A 15162-nucleotide genomic window follows, 5' to 3' on the forward strand; every position below is an offset into this window, starting at 1 on the left:
AGGAAGGTGTGTTGACCCTATCCAATGGTTAGAGAACAATGGATGCAACTGTTCATAATAGGTTTCTTGATGACATATATTTATCTTGTGTATTCATTATCCTTTCATCTTTGATTTCGATGATGAGTTGTTGTCATCAAGTGATTGATGCTTGCAAAAAGAAAATTTTTATGTTTGAATCAAAGTGAGTTTCAATAAAAATAAAAATAATTTAATTTTCTCTGATCCAATCGAGGTTAAGTAATTAATTTCTTTGATAGCCGAATTATCTGTATATCGATGATTATTATCTGAGGTAATTAATATAATAGTTTTTATATTTATAAATTAATTGATCTAATTTTAGTATTACGAGTAGAAGATAGATAGGAAGAGAAGAAAAGAGGAGATGCGGCCTCGAAGCTTATCGCCACCTCCAATTCCTCCGCACCACACAATCCATTGGGCAATGAAACCGACTCCTGCCAAGTATACTCGTGAGGCGTTCCCTTCTTTGCCTTTACCTCAGCGGCAGCCTCCTCCTCCTCCTCCTCTTGCGTTCTTCTCGCCATTCTCTCTCTTTCTCTACTTCAGCTTCTCTGCATCTGGATCTCCATTGCGTCCGCGATGGACCCGTCGGAGCTGAAACGGGTCTTCCAGATGTTCGACCGCAACGGCGACGGCCGCATCACCAAGGCGGAGCTCACCGACTCGTTGGAGAACCTGGGGATCCTCGTCCCCGAGGCGGAGCTGGCGTCCATGATCGAGAGGATCGACGCCAACGGCGACGGTTGCGTGGACGTGGAGGAGTTCGGCACGCTCTACCGCACCATCATGGACGAGCGGGACGAGGAGGAGGACATGCGCGAGGCCTTCAACGTGTTCGACCGCAACGGCGACGGGTTCATCACCGTGGAGGAGCTGCGCTCCGTGCTCGCCTCCCTCGGCCTCAAGCAAGGCCGCACCGCCGAGGACTGCCGGAAGATGATCAACGAGGTGGACGTGGACGGTGACGGCGTCGTCAACTTTAAGGAGTTCAAGCAGATGATGAAGGGTGGCGGGTTCGCAGCTCCCAGCTAATGGCTGCCTCCTCGGAAGAATCAGGATGTAGATAGCGATGACGACGACGGATTTGGGATTGGACGAAGGAAGCATGCAAGCAGATGAGTTCAACCCACATAACGTAGCATCCGGTCACCGCCACACCACTATAGATTGCTCTATAGATCGCACTGTTTCTGTATCAGCATGTCTCTATTTCATTCCATGTTTAATTAATATTATATAATATTTTATTGTACATATCAGTATTTTTTTCCTAAATATTTTTTTAAAAATAAATATGGAGATTTACCACTTGTTTAATAATTTAAATATATGAGTTCAACCCTAAATTTTTTAAATGATATTTTTGACCTAAATAATAATAATAATAATAATAAATTTTGAGTTTGAATTATAAATATATATATTGTTTTATTTCTGAGTCTAATAAATAATAATACTATTTTATTTGTTTCATATTCTCATATATTTTGAGCTAAACTAATCAATATAAATCATATTTAATAATAATTAATATATGCTTTATCAAAAGTTTTAAGGATAATATACATTATTTTAAGTTTTATGAAACTCTAAAAAATAATCAAATAACCAAAAGAAATTATAATAAAAATAATACAGTAAGCTCTGCCGCAAAGAGCTTTGCTGCGGTGGGAGGCTTCATCACCGTTGAATTCCCATCACCTCCCCGATCAGATCTCGTGTCCAACGGCCAGCAGGAAAAGGATGCGTTTAGTACGCTTTCGCCACCCCATTTCCTTCTTCCCCGTTCGGAATCGAAGCGGTGAAGCAGTTGGATCCGCCAAACAAACTCGTTGATTCTTGATCCGTCAAGGAAAGGTTGCGAGAAATCAGGTGATTTTGCCTCCTTCCCTCTCTGTGATCGAATTCTGGAAGAATCAAGACTGTGCTCGCCTCGATTAGAGAATCAGAAATGATGTCTTGCTCGTGTTGTCGTTTATGTGCTCATTGGTTGTAGAGTTTTGATGATTTGAGTAATTTGGTTCTGTCGATGCATGGGTTTTTTCGTATCATTTGAAGTTTTCCTTTTCTTCTTCATTTGTTTTGTAGAATGATTAGGCAAAAAAATATCACTTTTTTTTTTCTTCTCATTATAAGCCCTGTTTTGTTCCGTTTGAGTGAATGCGATCGATTGATGATGATTTCACAGATTATGCATGCTGTTGTCTGTCACCGGGTTGTGCTATGGTTCACCCTTTTTTTCTTCTTGCAACATGAATTGCTTGCGGTGCTAATATATGGAAAACCATCTGAAGATATTGATGCTTTTCTAGTTGTTCCTTGTGCCAGCTTGTCTATGTAGGAGTCATTGCACTGATTCTGATTGCTACTGGTTCATAGACTTTGGTTAGAAGGTGCGATGGATGTCCCAGAATCAGATTGTGGATTTGTAAACGAGAGTGAGCTGTTGTTTCATTGCAATCAATGCGACAGGGAGTTGGTGCGGAAGATAGCACAATTACTGCTTCCTGGATTGGCCACAGCTTGTGTTGACAATACCACTGGTCTGTTCAAGAGTCCAGCTTCTGTTGCTGTTGTTACGAGGAAGGAGATGGTGGACTATCTCAAGCAAAGAAGTCAAATGTATGTCATGGAAGCTGTAGGCCAAGGAGATGATATTGCGAATATGGTGGAAGAATTTTCTGATGAACCAACTGAAATCATATCCGGTTTTGTTGATGATTTTGCAAGTTCAAAACGGAACTTGTTCAGTCGTGTTTCGGGTTGGTTGTCCAGCGAAAGCAGAGAAGACAAGATTGATGATTTTGTGCAGGAAATGGAGACGAATGTGTTCTGGTCAATTGATCGGAGGGAAGCCATTGCAGAAATCCTGATCAGGAATGTGGACTTGAAGAGAGAATTCCACTGTTCAAAAAAGTTTGACTCTGCTCAACAGCTTGCTGAGCATGAAACCCAATGTAGCTTCAGGATATTAGGTTGCACAAACGAGGGATGCAAGGCTAAATTTTCTGCTATTCATGCAGAAAAGCATGACTCAGAATGCCCTTTTAAGGTCATTCCATGCGAGCAAAAGTGCTCAGAGAGAATAGTGAGGCATGACATGGACAGACATTGCATAACCATATGCCCCATGAAGCTTGTCAACTGCCCTTTCTACCAAGTTGGTTGTCATTCTGCTTTCCCACTGTGTAATCTTGAGAAGCACTGTTCAGAATGTCTACGGTCACACCTACTGTACGTTCTTCAAGTGCTTCACAAGCAGGAGGCTTCGGTGGAAGAGCTAAGACGGCGTGTGCAACTCTTGGAAAAGGTTTATTTTGTTTCTCAGATTGCTGTTCTCTTGCTTATTGTTATATTCACAAGCAAATGTTTGTCGTGTCTCCTTTGTCACGTGCAGTTAGTAGTTGCATTGTCAAACATGTTTGTGAAAATTACAATATGATAAAAACACTTATACATAGATATATGATGACTTATGAATTTGCAGATTCTATGGCTAATCAAGGATCTATTTAGTTCACAGTTAGATGTGCGCATATACTCGACCAACATTAAGTAATTGCAACTATGTGACATGTTGTTTTTCAACAGTGCTCAAGAGAATAATACAAAGAGATCTTGTTCATGCAAAAATTCATCAATTATTTGTGGATTTTCTCAAAAAATTACTGAATCATATGACTATGCTTGTGATTCCATTGCCTCTCTCTTCTGTGATCCATTTCTGCAACCTTAGCTACATCTATTTTGTACCTAATCAACCAGCAGTTCTTTGTTGTTCTCCTTTACACTGTTTACATGTTACAATTTCTCTTACTGAAGTGCCTTTGCACACTTGTGTTACAGCCAAACCATTGCTGCTCCTAGGCCCTTAACTACTGCTACCCATTTCACTCGCTCCACGTCCTTATGTCCCAACCTACTTCCTAGTTACCTCACATTACTTTAGTGTGAGATCTCTGTTTTTGACATTTTGATTCAACCATGGCACCATACTAAGATATTATCTTACTTGTTCACAATTTCCTGTTCATGGGTGCTTCGTTTTCTGGATTTCTTAATGCTGGAGAGCAATTTATGGTTTCTCATATATAGCTTGAGATGGTAACTTTTGTTGCTTCAGTGTCTGCTTTTCCTGTTTTCAAACTTGGGGAGAGACAATATGGTTTAGGGTTATTCACCAAATATTGTCTCAAATAAACAAGTCCAGTAATATGCATAGGTGCATGCATATCCTCATTCAGATCAATGCCACATAAAGATCAACATGCATAAAGCACACTGTGATGACCTCTGGAACTACCTCTGAGTTTCTGGTTTTTTATTCTGGTTAGCCATTTTTTGTTAGCATATTGAATTTGCCTTTTTTCTGATGATGGATTCTCATAATCAAACTAGAGATGAGTAAATCTTCTGTATCAAGGGCTTAAATCATGGTCCAAAACCAGTTTTGATAATTGTTTGGACCATTTAAACAGCTGTATATTGGGTATATGCCAACCTGTGCCGCTCGGTAACACCAGAAAAAATAAATAAAAACTAAATATCCACACCGATGCCAACAATGTCATCCAGTAAACACTGGTCAATATGTACTGATTTGACTGGTAATTGAAGCCTTGGTTTGGATAGCTGCAGTGCTGTAAATATCAGTTCTTTTTTTGGATTTGATTGGACATATTGAATGGATTGATGTGCCATTGGATTCTTCTTAGATAAGGACATTTTCCTGAGTGTTGGATTCTTGTTTTATATATTAGCCCAGCATGTTCCTCTTTTTTATTTTTGTGTTTGTGCCATGGTAGCCATTATTGTGTGCATTTTGTTACTGTAATCCATACTGCAAGGATTTAATAAATAGTGTTAACAAGAAAAAGTTTCCTAGGACCTACCTAAGATCTTGAAAGTTTGCAGCTATACACAAACTACAAATGCAATCATGAAAAATTGTCAAAATTAGAAGAAAACAATCTGTATGACGAAAGTCATTATTTCTACACACCAGGGAAGATGTTAATTCATGTAGGCATGTTAAGTTTGTTGATGTTACGGAAGATCTTCTTGTGAGCTTAAAGTGCTGATTCACAGAGAAGGCAAGCATCAGCACACCATTAGAACAAGTGGAGCCTTTTTCCAACATGATAGTGACTACAAAGCCGTGCACTCTTTCTTGCTATCATCTTTTCGAAGTCGATAGTGACTACATTTTTTTTACCTTTAGTGCTATATTCTAAAACCAATCCAAATATAATCTAGCTCCATTGTAAATCTTGTTTATCATGTGGATGGTTTGGCAATTCTTGTATGCATTAATGTCAAGTGTCCAGATATTTAGAAAAATTCAAACACAGAAACTACTATAAACTTGCAACACCACACAAATTTGTATTATGCAAATGTTTCTCATGTGGATATAATCTGATATGCTTACCACGTTGGAATAATGATTTGCTATATAAATCCATAAAGAACAGACCTGATGTGGAAGTCCATATAGGAAATTTCAATAACTTTTGGGTATAATGATGATCAAGGATTAAAATCTTGGTCCAATGCTATAGTGGTTACCGATTGGACTAGTACAGGATTGATATGGTTTGAACCGTTTGGTACTAACGATACCAACAGGACCCTTTAAAGTATCTATCCTTTGCACTGGAGGGTCAATCTCCATCCAGCTCGAAGAAACCTTTGCATGCCTCTGTTACCTTTCAGGAGGTCTATGCCCCATAGAAACTGTCTACTTGAGATTATCCCTTGGCCCATAGGTCCTAACACAATATTAGAATTATAGCTCTTTCAAAGTGGTATCTCACTGAAGGCTCGGGCCCTCTCGGAAGGAGGCCTTTTTCGCCTTCCATCTAAGCTATGCAAGAAAGATCTAAAGTCAATCCTAGGAAATAGTAAAGTTTCATAGGGTCTTTCTGTCCTGGTGTGGGTAGTCTGCATCTTCACAAATATATCTATTTCATTGAGTCTCTTTCCGAGATAATGCTTAGATCGTTACTTCTTTCATGTTAGTTGAAACTTACTCGACAAGGAATTTTGTTACCTTATATATGTACATATATATATGTATATGTATATGTATATATATATACATATACATATAAATATATATACATATACATATACATATAAATATATATATACATATATATATATATATACACATATACATATATACATATATACATATACATATATATATATATACATATTTATATATATACATATAGAGAGAGAGAGAGAGAGAGATTAAAACTTCTTATTGATGATCTACCCTTAAAACTTCTTGCCGAGGACAATACTCACAATATTGTTATTTTGTTGCTTACTGGCAATTATACCTGATTCATGTCGACTCAAAATGAGTAATATAAATGCATGCCTAAATTGTTTCTTTGCTGATGAGTATCTTTTGTGTTAGACTTCTTCATTTTGGTTGCTGTCTTATCAGCCAATTGGAATATAGTTGCAAAACAAAAGAGGTGAAAGAACTTATCTTTGTTTATGATTAAACACAATGCTGAAGATTGATTGTTATGATTTTGCAGTCCCATACTCTGAGCGAATTGTCTGAAGCCTTGGATGTGAGATCGCTTACGCTGGTGATTAAGGAGCAAGAAGCAAAAATGAAGAAACTGGAACACGATCTCAGTAACATTAGAGATAATCAAAAGCTTGCAAAGAATGTAAAATGAGATGAGATTCTGTTGGCAAAGGACATGTTTGTGGTTGTTTTGACTTTCTGAAGTCTCGGCTATCAGTTGCTCATATGGAATATGAAAGTAGTTTCTCTAAATCAAATGGATTTGCATAGGAATCATCATGGATGCATTGCTGTTTGTTGTTTCAAAAGGTCATTTCTTATTCATTGATTAATATTTATATACCATTACACATTTCAACATTCTCATTGGTCTGGAGTTTTGGTATAGTGGTAATGTTGCTCCTTATTCGAGTCCTAAAATTAAGAATCATTGATCCATTGTCACTAATGAGTCATACGAAACACATATTTTTCTCATTGCAAGTGATATTTTAAAAAAATAGCAGCTGAGCTACTTTTGTTTTTTAATGTTCATATCAACTTATGTTATATAAGCATTTGTTACTATCTTAAAGTCAATCTAATAGATGTTGAAGTCTTCCTGTGATGTAAAACATTGAATAGTTTCATATATCTATATATCTGAATGTGTGTGTGTGTGTGTGTTTATGTATAATTTTAATTGTAATGATTTTAATTGATCTTACAGCTCTCAAGTTTTTGGTCTAAATCTTCGTGTCATCAATGCTTTCATATTATTTCTTTCTTTGTTGGACATTGAAACTTCCATTTCTTGATGAATGGGAGGCATGTTCTTTGTTTCTGTGTTATTAATTCCATGCAGCTCTCCAAAGTCAACGATGCAAATTTAGTCAACGATGTCAGATTTGGCTCCAAAGTCAACGATTATAAAACGGTCATTAAAGTTAATTATACCTGTATTAGTACATTGTTAAGACTGTTGTTATAAGAAACATGTAATCATGATATGATCCTAATTCATATCACCTAAGAATGGTCAACACTATTTGATAGGATCAATCAATAATAATAATAATAAATAAATAAATAAAATAAATAAATATTGTTGTCGTCATCATCATCATCTTATTTATCTTTCAAACATTTTCTATTGGAAAGCCATAGAATTTTCTGACAATTATCATTATTATTATTATCATTATTATTTGACATTTTAGATGATTAATGACGAGTAAAGAAACCAAAAGAATATTGTTTTTGAAAGAAAAAAAAAAAAGATAATTTCAAATGGCAAATTAGTAAATTTTGGTGGGGGTTCAATTGATACCCGCCGCAATTTCCCGGCCGCCTTTCGCCTCGCAGAACTCTTCGTGTCGGTCGCGCCCTCTTTCGCCGCTGCGTTTCCAGTGGATTATGATAAGTCATCGGAGCCGAAGGTTCCTGATGGGATCAGATCGAAAGGTGGAATCCTGCTGCCACCTCAGGCCATCTCCTTGGGAATCTCCTGCTCTCTCTCTCTCTCTCTCTCTCTCTCTCCCTCTCCAAGTGTCTGAGCTAGGGTGTCGCTTGCGGTGGAACCCTCTTCCGCCGACCTATCCTCTTTTGTCCATGATTGTGTTCCTTGTTTGTCGCTTTGTTCTGTTGCGATGGATTAGGCGAGGCGGTCGGAGAATTGATTTGCTGGCGATTTGGAGGAAAGTTCACATTTTTTGAATCGGAAGACTTGTTGTTTAGCTGGAGAAATGGATTGAGAGCCGAACTGGGGTTCTGGCGGCGTTTTGGATCGGTCGCGCTGCGAGAGATGCGGTTGCAGCTTTTCGGTACTGCGGATTTACCTTTTTCCGGGTGGGAATCGGTCTATGATCTTTGAACCTATTGCGAAAATTCCAGCAGAAATCTTATAAATGGAAGAATCGAGCTCCCTCCGGGGGAAAAGATTGTGGTGGTGTCTTTGGTGGGACAGAGTGCTTAAAGGTCGGCTTTTGTGCAGGAACCTCAATGGATATGGGTCCTGGTACGGATGGTTTCGCCACTGCGGATTGTGGATGGAGTGGGAGCCCGATTCCTTGTGATCCTTTTGCCCTCTCGGAGCTCGTCAATTTTGATGGTTATATTGAATCCTGCAGTCCTGCTACGATTGTGGACCAGATTTTTACTATGAGCTTTTCGATTGTTCAACAAACGCCTGGTGTGTGGGCTTCCCCCGCGCAAGATATCATTGCTGGAGACACTAGCGTTGCAGCTGGTACTTACTACAGCTGCGGGGAGAAGATGGCTTCACAAAAAGCTAATTTGCTGTTGGAGCTGCCGTCGCATCGCCCTGGGATGGATATTGCAAGTAGGAACATTGGTTGCTTTGATTTTGATGACATATCGAATCAAGGGAACTCCACTGTTCCTAGACCTTTCGGAGGGGTATCTCTTCCAGACAGGATGCTTAGGGCACTGTCCTTGCTCAAGGAATCATCATGTGGTGGTGCAATTCTCGCCCAGGTCTGGATGCCCATTAGACAGGGCAACCATTATGTATTAAGCACCTCCGAACAGCCCTTTCTCTGCGACCAAAATCTTGCTGGATACCGTGAAGTTTCAAGGCATTTCACGTTTTCTACCAAGGATGCACCTGGTTTGTTTTTGGAGCTTCCTGGGCGTGTATTTATCAGTGGAAGACCAGAGTGGACCTCAAATGTCATCTATTACAATAGATTTGAGTACTTGAGAGTGGACTATGCAGTCATTCATGATGTCCATGGATCGCTCGCGGTGCCTATTTTTGATCCTGATGGATGTTCCTGTCATGCAGTACTTGAGCTTGTTACAACGATTGAAAAACCAAACTTTGATACAGAGATGGAAAGTGTTTCCAAGGCTTTGCAGGTTAGTGCTGCTGTATAGGACCTTATTTTTCTCTATAATCAAATTGATTTGTTTTGCCAATATATAATGATGAAAGTCATGTTAAGGGTATTTAGTGTGGTATACTGCTTCCTCTGTTTGCATATTGTCCCTTGGTTTCTCAGAGGTCACAGGGACAGAAAGGGATCACTTGTTTGGATCGTTGCTCAAAGGCAGACAGATTCTCAAACTATGACTTTTTTGTTGTATAAGTCTATTTATCTCACTAGCTGTTGGCTACCACAACTCATTGTGAGAGAACATGCTTGTCTTTGTTGGGTAGGTAAAATGGACATTTTAGCAGATGTTTTAGATTTTTTTTCCTTATGTTACTGTTTTTATTCTGTTGCTTCTGCAGGCTGTGAACTTGAGGAGCATAAAAGCACAGGCTCATCAACAGGTATTAATGAATACCGAGTAGTGACCATGTTTTGTATTAAGTGGGAATGAAGCTTTTAAATGATGCTTACGAAAAAAGGTTCATTTTGCAGAGCTTCACAAAGAGTCAGATATCTATATTTTCGGAGATACATGATGTTTCGAGAGTTATTTGCCATGCACACATGTTGCCACTTGCAATTACATGGATACCCATTTGGTGTGATGATGGTGCAATATACGAAGCCAAATTCGAGAAAGATGACATAGGGGTGATGAAGCCAACTTCAAGGAGGACTATCCTCTGCATCCAAAAGTTGGCTTGCTACGTTAATGATAGACAAATGAAGGATTTTCTTCATGCATGTGCTGAACATCACCTCGAGAAAGGACAAGGTGTTGCTGGGAAAGCACTCCGATCAAACTATCCATTCTTCTCCCCTGATGTAAGAGTATATGATATACGTGAATATCCACTTGCACACCATGCCCGTAGGTTTGACCTTCGTGCTGCAGTTGCATTTAGGCTGAAGAGCACATACACTGGAAATGATGATTACATCGTAGAGTTCTTTCTGCCAATCAATTGCAGAGGCATTGAAGAGCAACAGCTCTTGCTAAGTTACCTCTCAAGTACCATGCGAAGAATTCATGGGAGCTTGAGAACTGTCCTGGATGCTGAAATAGGTGGGTCGGAGATCATGAGAGTAGGCAATCATAACGAAGCATCCTTAGGTTCCTCATCAACTGCCTTCTCAATGAAATCCTCTCAATTGATGGACGGCAACAGTGAAACAACTGCTGAAATGCATTTTGGTGTTCAGAATATGGAGTCTAATGAACAAAGTGCAGGTGCTCATCATGAGCAGGTGCTTGTCTTAGCTTTGACCTTTGTTTTGTGTCATGCTTTGAAGATAGTTGCTTTGGAACTTGAATTGTCAGTTTCATCATCTTGATTGATTGCCAAGATTCGAGTACTCTCTTTGTAAGGTGCTCAATGGTGCAGTACGTACTACTTAGTAAGTAAGCCAGTCTGCTAAAAGGTTAATAATAATAAATAAAGTTCAGTCTGCAGGTTGAGCTAATGGTTTATATCAACCAGATATTATGTATGTTACCTTGATGGATATGCTTGGTGTTTTTAGTATCTCAATAAGAACACTAATGGAATCTTGCTTATTCACTTTGTTGCACTGGTACTTATTATTATTCAAATTAAAGTTGTTTGTTCTATATGGTCCAATTCTACATTTCTTTTCTATTTTCCAGTTAAAGTCCATCTCAATGAAACATATGGAGAAAAAACGCAGCACAGCTGAGAAGAATATTAGCTTCAGTGTTCTTCAGCGTTATTTTTCTGGAAGTCTGAAGGATGCTGCAAACAGTATTGGTGGTGAGCTTTCTTTCTGTACCTTAGAACTTGGATATTATTTTCTAAAAGAAGTTCCTTGGCTTCACGATTATGACACATAAAAATGGTATTGTTCTCCTTTATAATGTAATCTTAAAGTTGTTTTACCTGGAAACAGTAGTTTATAGATCTTAAACTCTTCACTTGGAGATCATTTCTTTGAACATGTGATAACTGTGGCAGTTTGTCCGACAACATTGAAAAGGGCATGCAGACAATATGGAATTTTGAGATGGCCATCCCGCAAAATAAAAAAGGTCAATCGCTCACTGCAAAAGATCCAGAAAGTGATAAGGTCTGTACAAGGAGTTGATGGAGCACTAAAATATGATCCTTCTACTAGGTGCCTCGTTGCATCCGTCTCCCCGCCAGAAAACCCACCATTGATATCCTCAGAGCCAAAAGGTCAAGATCTTATGCCTGCTTCTTCTTCACACGACAGCGAAACAAATCACTCCATTGGGAAGGTGGAGCAAGATTGTTTTTTCCATGGCAGAAACCTAAGGGGGACCATGTTAAAATGTGAAACAAATAAACTTGGTATCCCTTCGAATGACTGTCATAGAGACTTTACTTCTGATGGAGGTCTGTTACCATATGCTAACATGCAAGGTGCGTTGAGCTGGCCATCGTATTCAAAAGATGCTTCAGACAGTTCATATAATTCAAAAGAAGCAGTCTGTCAAGGTAGCAAAGATGGCTTAAGTTTCATGACCAATGAATGTCAGATTATGTCAAGAAACTTTAGTTTTGTAGCATTGCATCAAATGGCAATGGAAGTAGAGTGTAATGATGGAATCATAGAACACAGTCATCCTTCTTCCAGTATGACAGATTCATCTAACGGCCGTGCATTGAATCACCCTAGTTTTGAGAAAAGCAAGGCATTGATCTCCCAAATAGGCCCATTGATTACAGTGAAGGCTACATACAATGGTGACACTGTTCGATTCAAGTTCTTGCTGTCCATGGGTAGCCACCACCTGTTTGAGGAAATTGAAAGGAGATTCAAACTGCTGGCAGGAACATTCCAGCTCGAGCATATGGACAATGATGAAGAGTGGGTTCTGTTGGTGAATGACTCTGATCTGCAGGAGTGCATCAATGTACCAAATAATATTGGATCGAAGACGGTGAAGCTTCAAGTCCGAGATGTCCCTTGTAACATCGGCAGCTCGGCCAGTAGTAACTGCCTAAGGCCCATGAAGCCTTGAAGAGGAGAGTTAACTGATGCCTCATTAGTCTGTGAATTGGTTAGGCTATATCATTTTGGTTGTGGGTAATCAACATAGGAATCTTATCTTAAGGGATGCCAGTATGTCTCTCGTATTACCATGTTTACATATTCTAAATGTAAAATGGATATGAATGATTCAGTTAGTAAAGGTGCGGAGGAGCTTTCTTCTATATAGTATCCTATATTTTGCTGCAGCGGTTAACCCTTCAGATTGTGGGCAAGTCCTTGTGGGCTGTTACGTTATTGTTGTATAAGTGCAATTTATATGTAATAAAATGTTGTCGACAAATTTGAATTGATATATCGTGTAAAAATTTTAAAAGATCTCTCTCGTTTGAAAATTTTGGAATGTTATGTTTAGTTTACGATTATATGAATTCATAGTAAATGGTTGGAGTTTTTGATTGTATAAATTTTTATGCTTGTGGATTTATAAGTGTGGTTAACGTTTTGTTAATTGGCTTGGGTTTTCATAAAGTTTGAATGATGTGATGTATGATTATAAACTGTATTGGCTTGGGTTTTCATAAAGTTTGAATGATGTGATGTATGATTATAAACTGTATTGGTTTCATGCGGATGTGAATTTTGACTCGAATGTTTCTTAGCGTCCTCAAATGTTAGTTTGGATCCTGGATTAGATTGTTGATGAAAATTTAATATTATTGATTTAAGATAGGGTCATACCTCTTGAATGTGATAATTCGAGGAAGTACTTGAATGCACCTCCGATGTATGCAAATAAGTTTTCTCTTATTTTCTTCTGGAAACTGTTTCCGTATTGTGGTTCAATATCTTATACAGTTGGTGTTTGCTGGTTTTAATGAGTTATATCATCAGCAATCTCTCCATATGTGGATTAGCAATTATTAACTTTGTCATCCAAAATCTTTTCAAGTTGTCACTACAATTCTTGTCAGCTTCTGTAGTATCCTGCTGTTGATATTATTATTAAAGTGCATTCATGTTCAGTAGTGATCATGTTCTCTTTTTCCACTTCTTCTCAATCTCAGAGGCTTCAGGTTACCAAAAGATAAATCCTGATGCCACCCACTCTAAAGACTTTATGGTGCACCTCATCTCTTCTTGTATTGGTAATGCTGTGCATTTCAAGTGTTAGTAGGAAACACAGTAACCTTAACCCCATTGTAGTTAGAAAGGAGTCATAATTGGAGCCTTTCAACTCCAGTGAAGAACAGCCAAGAACACTTTTGAGATGGGCCAGGGTTATGATTTAAAACTGCCATTTAATCATTTTGTGTTTGTGGTTGCACCAACAAAATCATGATTTAGGGTCATTAGATTTGACCCTAACTAGATAAACTAATCATTGCACAAGATTGAGGAGCTCAGGTAGTCCTTGTGACAGTGAAGGACCCTCCATCTGTTTCCTCTGCAGTTCATATTTGTTCCTCTAATAGTTCTTTCTACCACATTCTAAGGAGGCCTGCCAAACCAAGAACAGTCATCCTACAATAAAGAAAGGAAGAAGGAAAAGGACCACATTGCCATTCTAGAATCTGTTTAAGTGCAGCACAAATTGCACCACTCTGTTCACAGATCAACTCCAAGCTCTCATCCTCCCAACTCTCCCATGTTTCTCCACTCACTATTGATGCAAAGGCAGAAGCACCCACAAAAAAGGCAAGCAAGAATCTGCACTCTTTACCTCTCCTTTCCTGCATGCATGTTTTGCATCATATAGTCTCTGAACCTGAGTGACAGCACTAGAATTATACTGACCTTCAAACTATTCATGATACTTGAAGATCTTGATCGATGGCTTCTCACTTTCCAGGAAATCATGGTGTGGCAGAGTGATGGAGGTCATAATTCTATGGAAATCCGTAGTAAAACCTACAGCAGCAAAGTCTGAAGGGATTACAGCCAACTCCAACAAATCAAGGCTCAGAAAATGCACCTCTCTGAAGGCGGCTTCTTCGCTCACTCGAGTCTGTCTTTGTGCTCCAATCTCTTCCTACAATGAGGTGTCGCAAGCTGAAGTCTTGCCGCGAAGAAGCTACAGGTATTCGAGATCAAAGCCTTTCGCGGCACCACCAGAGAGGAGTGTCGCAAGCATGAGAACATCCGGTGAAGGCCGGAGAGTGTTCAGGGGGAAGTCATTGACAGATGACATGATGATGAGAAGGTTTGTGGTGGAAGAGGAAGCCATGATGCAGCTGAAGAGGAGGAACCAAATGGAGTTCATCAGGAAGAGGAGTACCATGAGGAGGAGACAGATTGGACCCAGTCCTCTCAGTAGGATGGTAATGGCTGGAGAATAATAGCTCTTATTACATGTTACAGGGTGTTGTAACAAGTAGTGATACTTGCATTGCTGGTCACTGCCTCCCAATGGCTTATATGCAAACTCCTCATTTGGATCTTCATTTCTTCTTCATACTTTTGTGTTTGGGGAATGGTCGAGATTGTTTGTTACCACTTCATAATTTCTACTAAATGAAATTTTGGAACACATGAATAATTCCAAGGTTAGCAATTGTATGTACCATATCGATCTATACCAGTGTATCGAGTGCTGATACGACTACACAACAAATTGAAGAGACAAAAAGAAGTATAAAGTTTGTATCATTTGGTAACAGGTGGTATATGCCTTGTACCAAATAGTACAAGCCTTATACTAGATTTATTGTCAGATTTACCACCAACTTCAAG

General features: G+C 39.0%; 3 protein-coding genes and 1 pseudogene across 5 annotated transcripts; all 4 read left to right on the plus strand.

The window, feature by feature from the left end:
* Window positions 1–433: 433 nt before the first annotated feature.
* Window positions 434–1279, plus strand: LOC135620079 (calmodulin-like protein 3; annotated as a pseudogene).
* Window positions 1280–1419: 140 nt separating this feature from the next.
* LOC135581122 (uncharacterized) lies at window positions 1420–6863 on the plus strand. 2 transcript variants are annotated; one of them, XM_065122701.1, is made up of 3 exons: window positions 1420–1899; window positions 2356–3337; window positions 6585–6863. In XM_065122701.1, exons 2-3 carry the CDS (start codon window positions 2426–2428, stop codon window positions 6729–6731), a joined length of 1059 nt encoding a protein of 352 aa, XP_064978773.1. In that variant the 5' UTR covers window positions 1420–1899; window positions 2356–2425; the 3' UTR covers window positions 6732–6863. The 2 variants fall into 2 exon arrangements, with proteins under 2 accessions (XP_064978773.1, XP_064978774.1); XM_065122702.1 differs by having other exon boundaries at window positions 2407–3337.
* Window positions 6864–7908: 1045 nt separating this feature from the next.
* Window positions 7909–12823, plus strand: LOC135620080 (protein NLP2-like). Of its 2 annotated transcripts, none has more exons than XM_065122703.1 (5): window positions 7909–9439; window positions 9816–9857; window positions 9949–10704; window positions 11105–11228; window positions 11430–12823. In XM_065122703.1, exons 1-5 carry the CDS (start codon window positions 8561–8563, stop codon window positions 12458–12460), a joined length of 2832 nt encoding a protein of 943 aa, XP_064978775.1. In that variant the 5' UTR covers window positions 7909–8560; the 3' UTR covers window positions 12461–12823. The 2 variants fall into 2 exon arrangements, with proteins under 2 accessions (XP_064978775.1, XP_064978776.1); XM_065122704.1 differs by having other exon boundaries at window positions 9949–10281.
* Window positions 12824–13953: 1130 nt separating this feature from the next.
* LOC135618374 (uncharacterized) lies at window positions 13954–14965 on the plus strand. Its single transcript, XM_065119255.1, has 2 exons — window positions 13954–14127; window positions 14282–14965. The coding sequence occupies exons 1-2, from the start codon at window positions 14078–14080 to the stop codon at window positions 14766–14768; spliced, it is 537 nt and encodes a 178-aa protein (XP_064975327.1). The 5' UTR covers window positions 13954–14077; the 3' UTR covers window positions 14769–14965.
* Window positions 14966–15162: the final 197 nt, after the last annotated feature.

Source organism: Musa acuminata, chromosome BXJ2-8 (assembly GCF_036884655.1).
Source record: "Musa acuminata AAA Group cultivar baxijiao chromosome BXJ2-8, Cavendish_Baxijiao_AAA, whole genome shotgun sequence".
NCBI lineage: Eukaryota > Viridiplantae > Streptophyta > Magnoliopsida > Zingiberales > Musaceae > Musa > Musa acuminata.

Bases quoted from the DNA above. Each gene is read 5' to 3' on its own strand.
- LOC135581122 (XM_065122701.1), top strand. From the start codon at position 2,426: ATGGATGTCCCAGAATCAGATTGTGGATTTGTAAACGAGAGTGAGCTG. The intron at 3,338-6,584 runs GTTTATTTTGTT...ATGATTTTGCAG, and splicing joins GTGTGCAACTCTTGGAAAAG to TCCCATACTCTGAGCGAATT.
- LOC135618374 (XM_065119255.1), top strand. From the start codon at position 14,078: ATGTTTCTCCACTCACTATTGATGCAAAGGCAGAAGCACCCACAAAAA. The intron at 14,128-14,281 runs GCAAGCAAGAAT...CTCACTTTCCAG, and splicing joins CAGAAGCACCCACAAAAAAG to GAAATCATGGTGTGGCAGAG.
- LOC135620080 (XM_065122703.1), top strand. From the start codon at position 8,561: ATGGATATGGGTCCTGGTACGGATGGTTTCGCCACTGCGGATTGTGGA. The intron at 9,858-9,948 runs GTATTAATGAAT...TTCATTTTGCAG, and splicing joins AAGCACAGGCTCATCAACAG to AGCTTCACAAAGAGTCAGAT. The intron at 10,705-11,104 runs GTGCTTGTCTTA...TCTATTTTCCAG, and splicing joins CAGGTGCTCATCATGAGCAG to TTAAAGTCCATCTCAATGAA.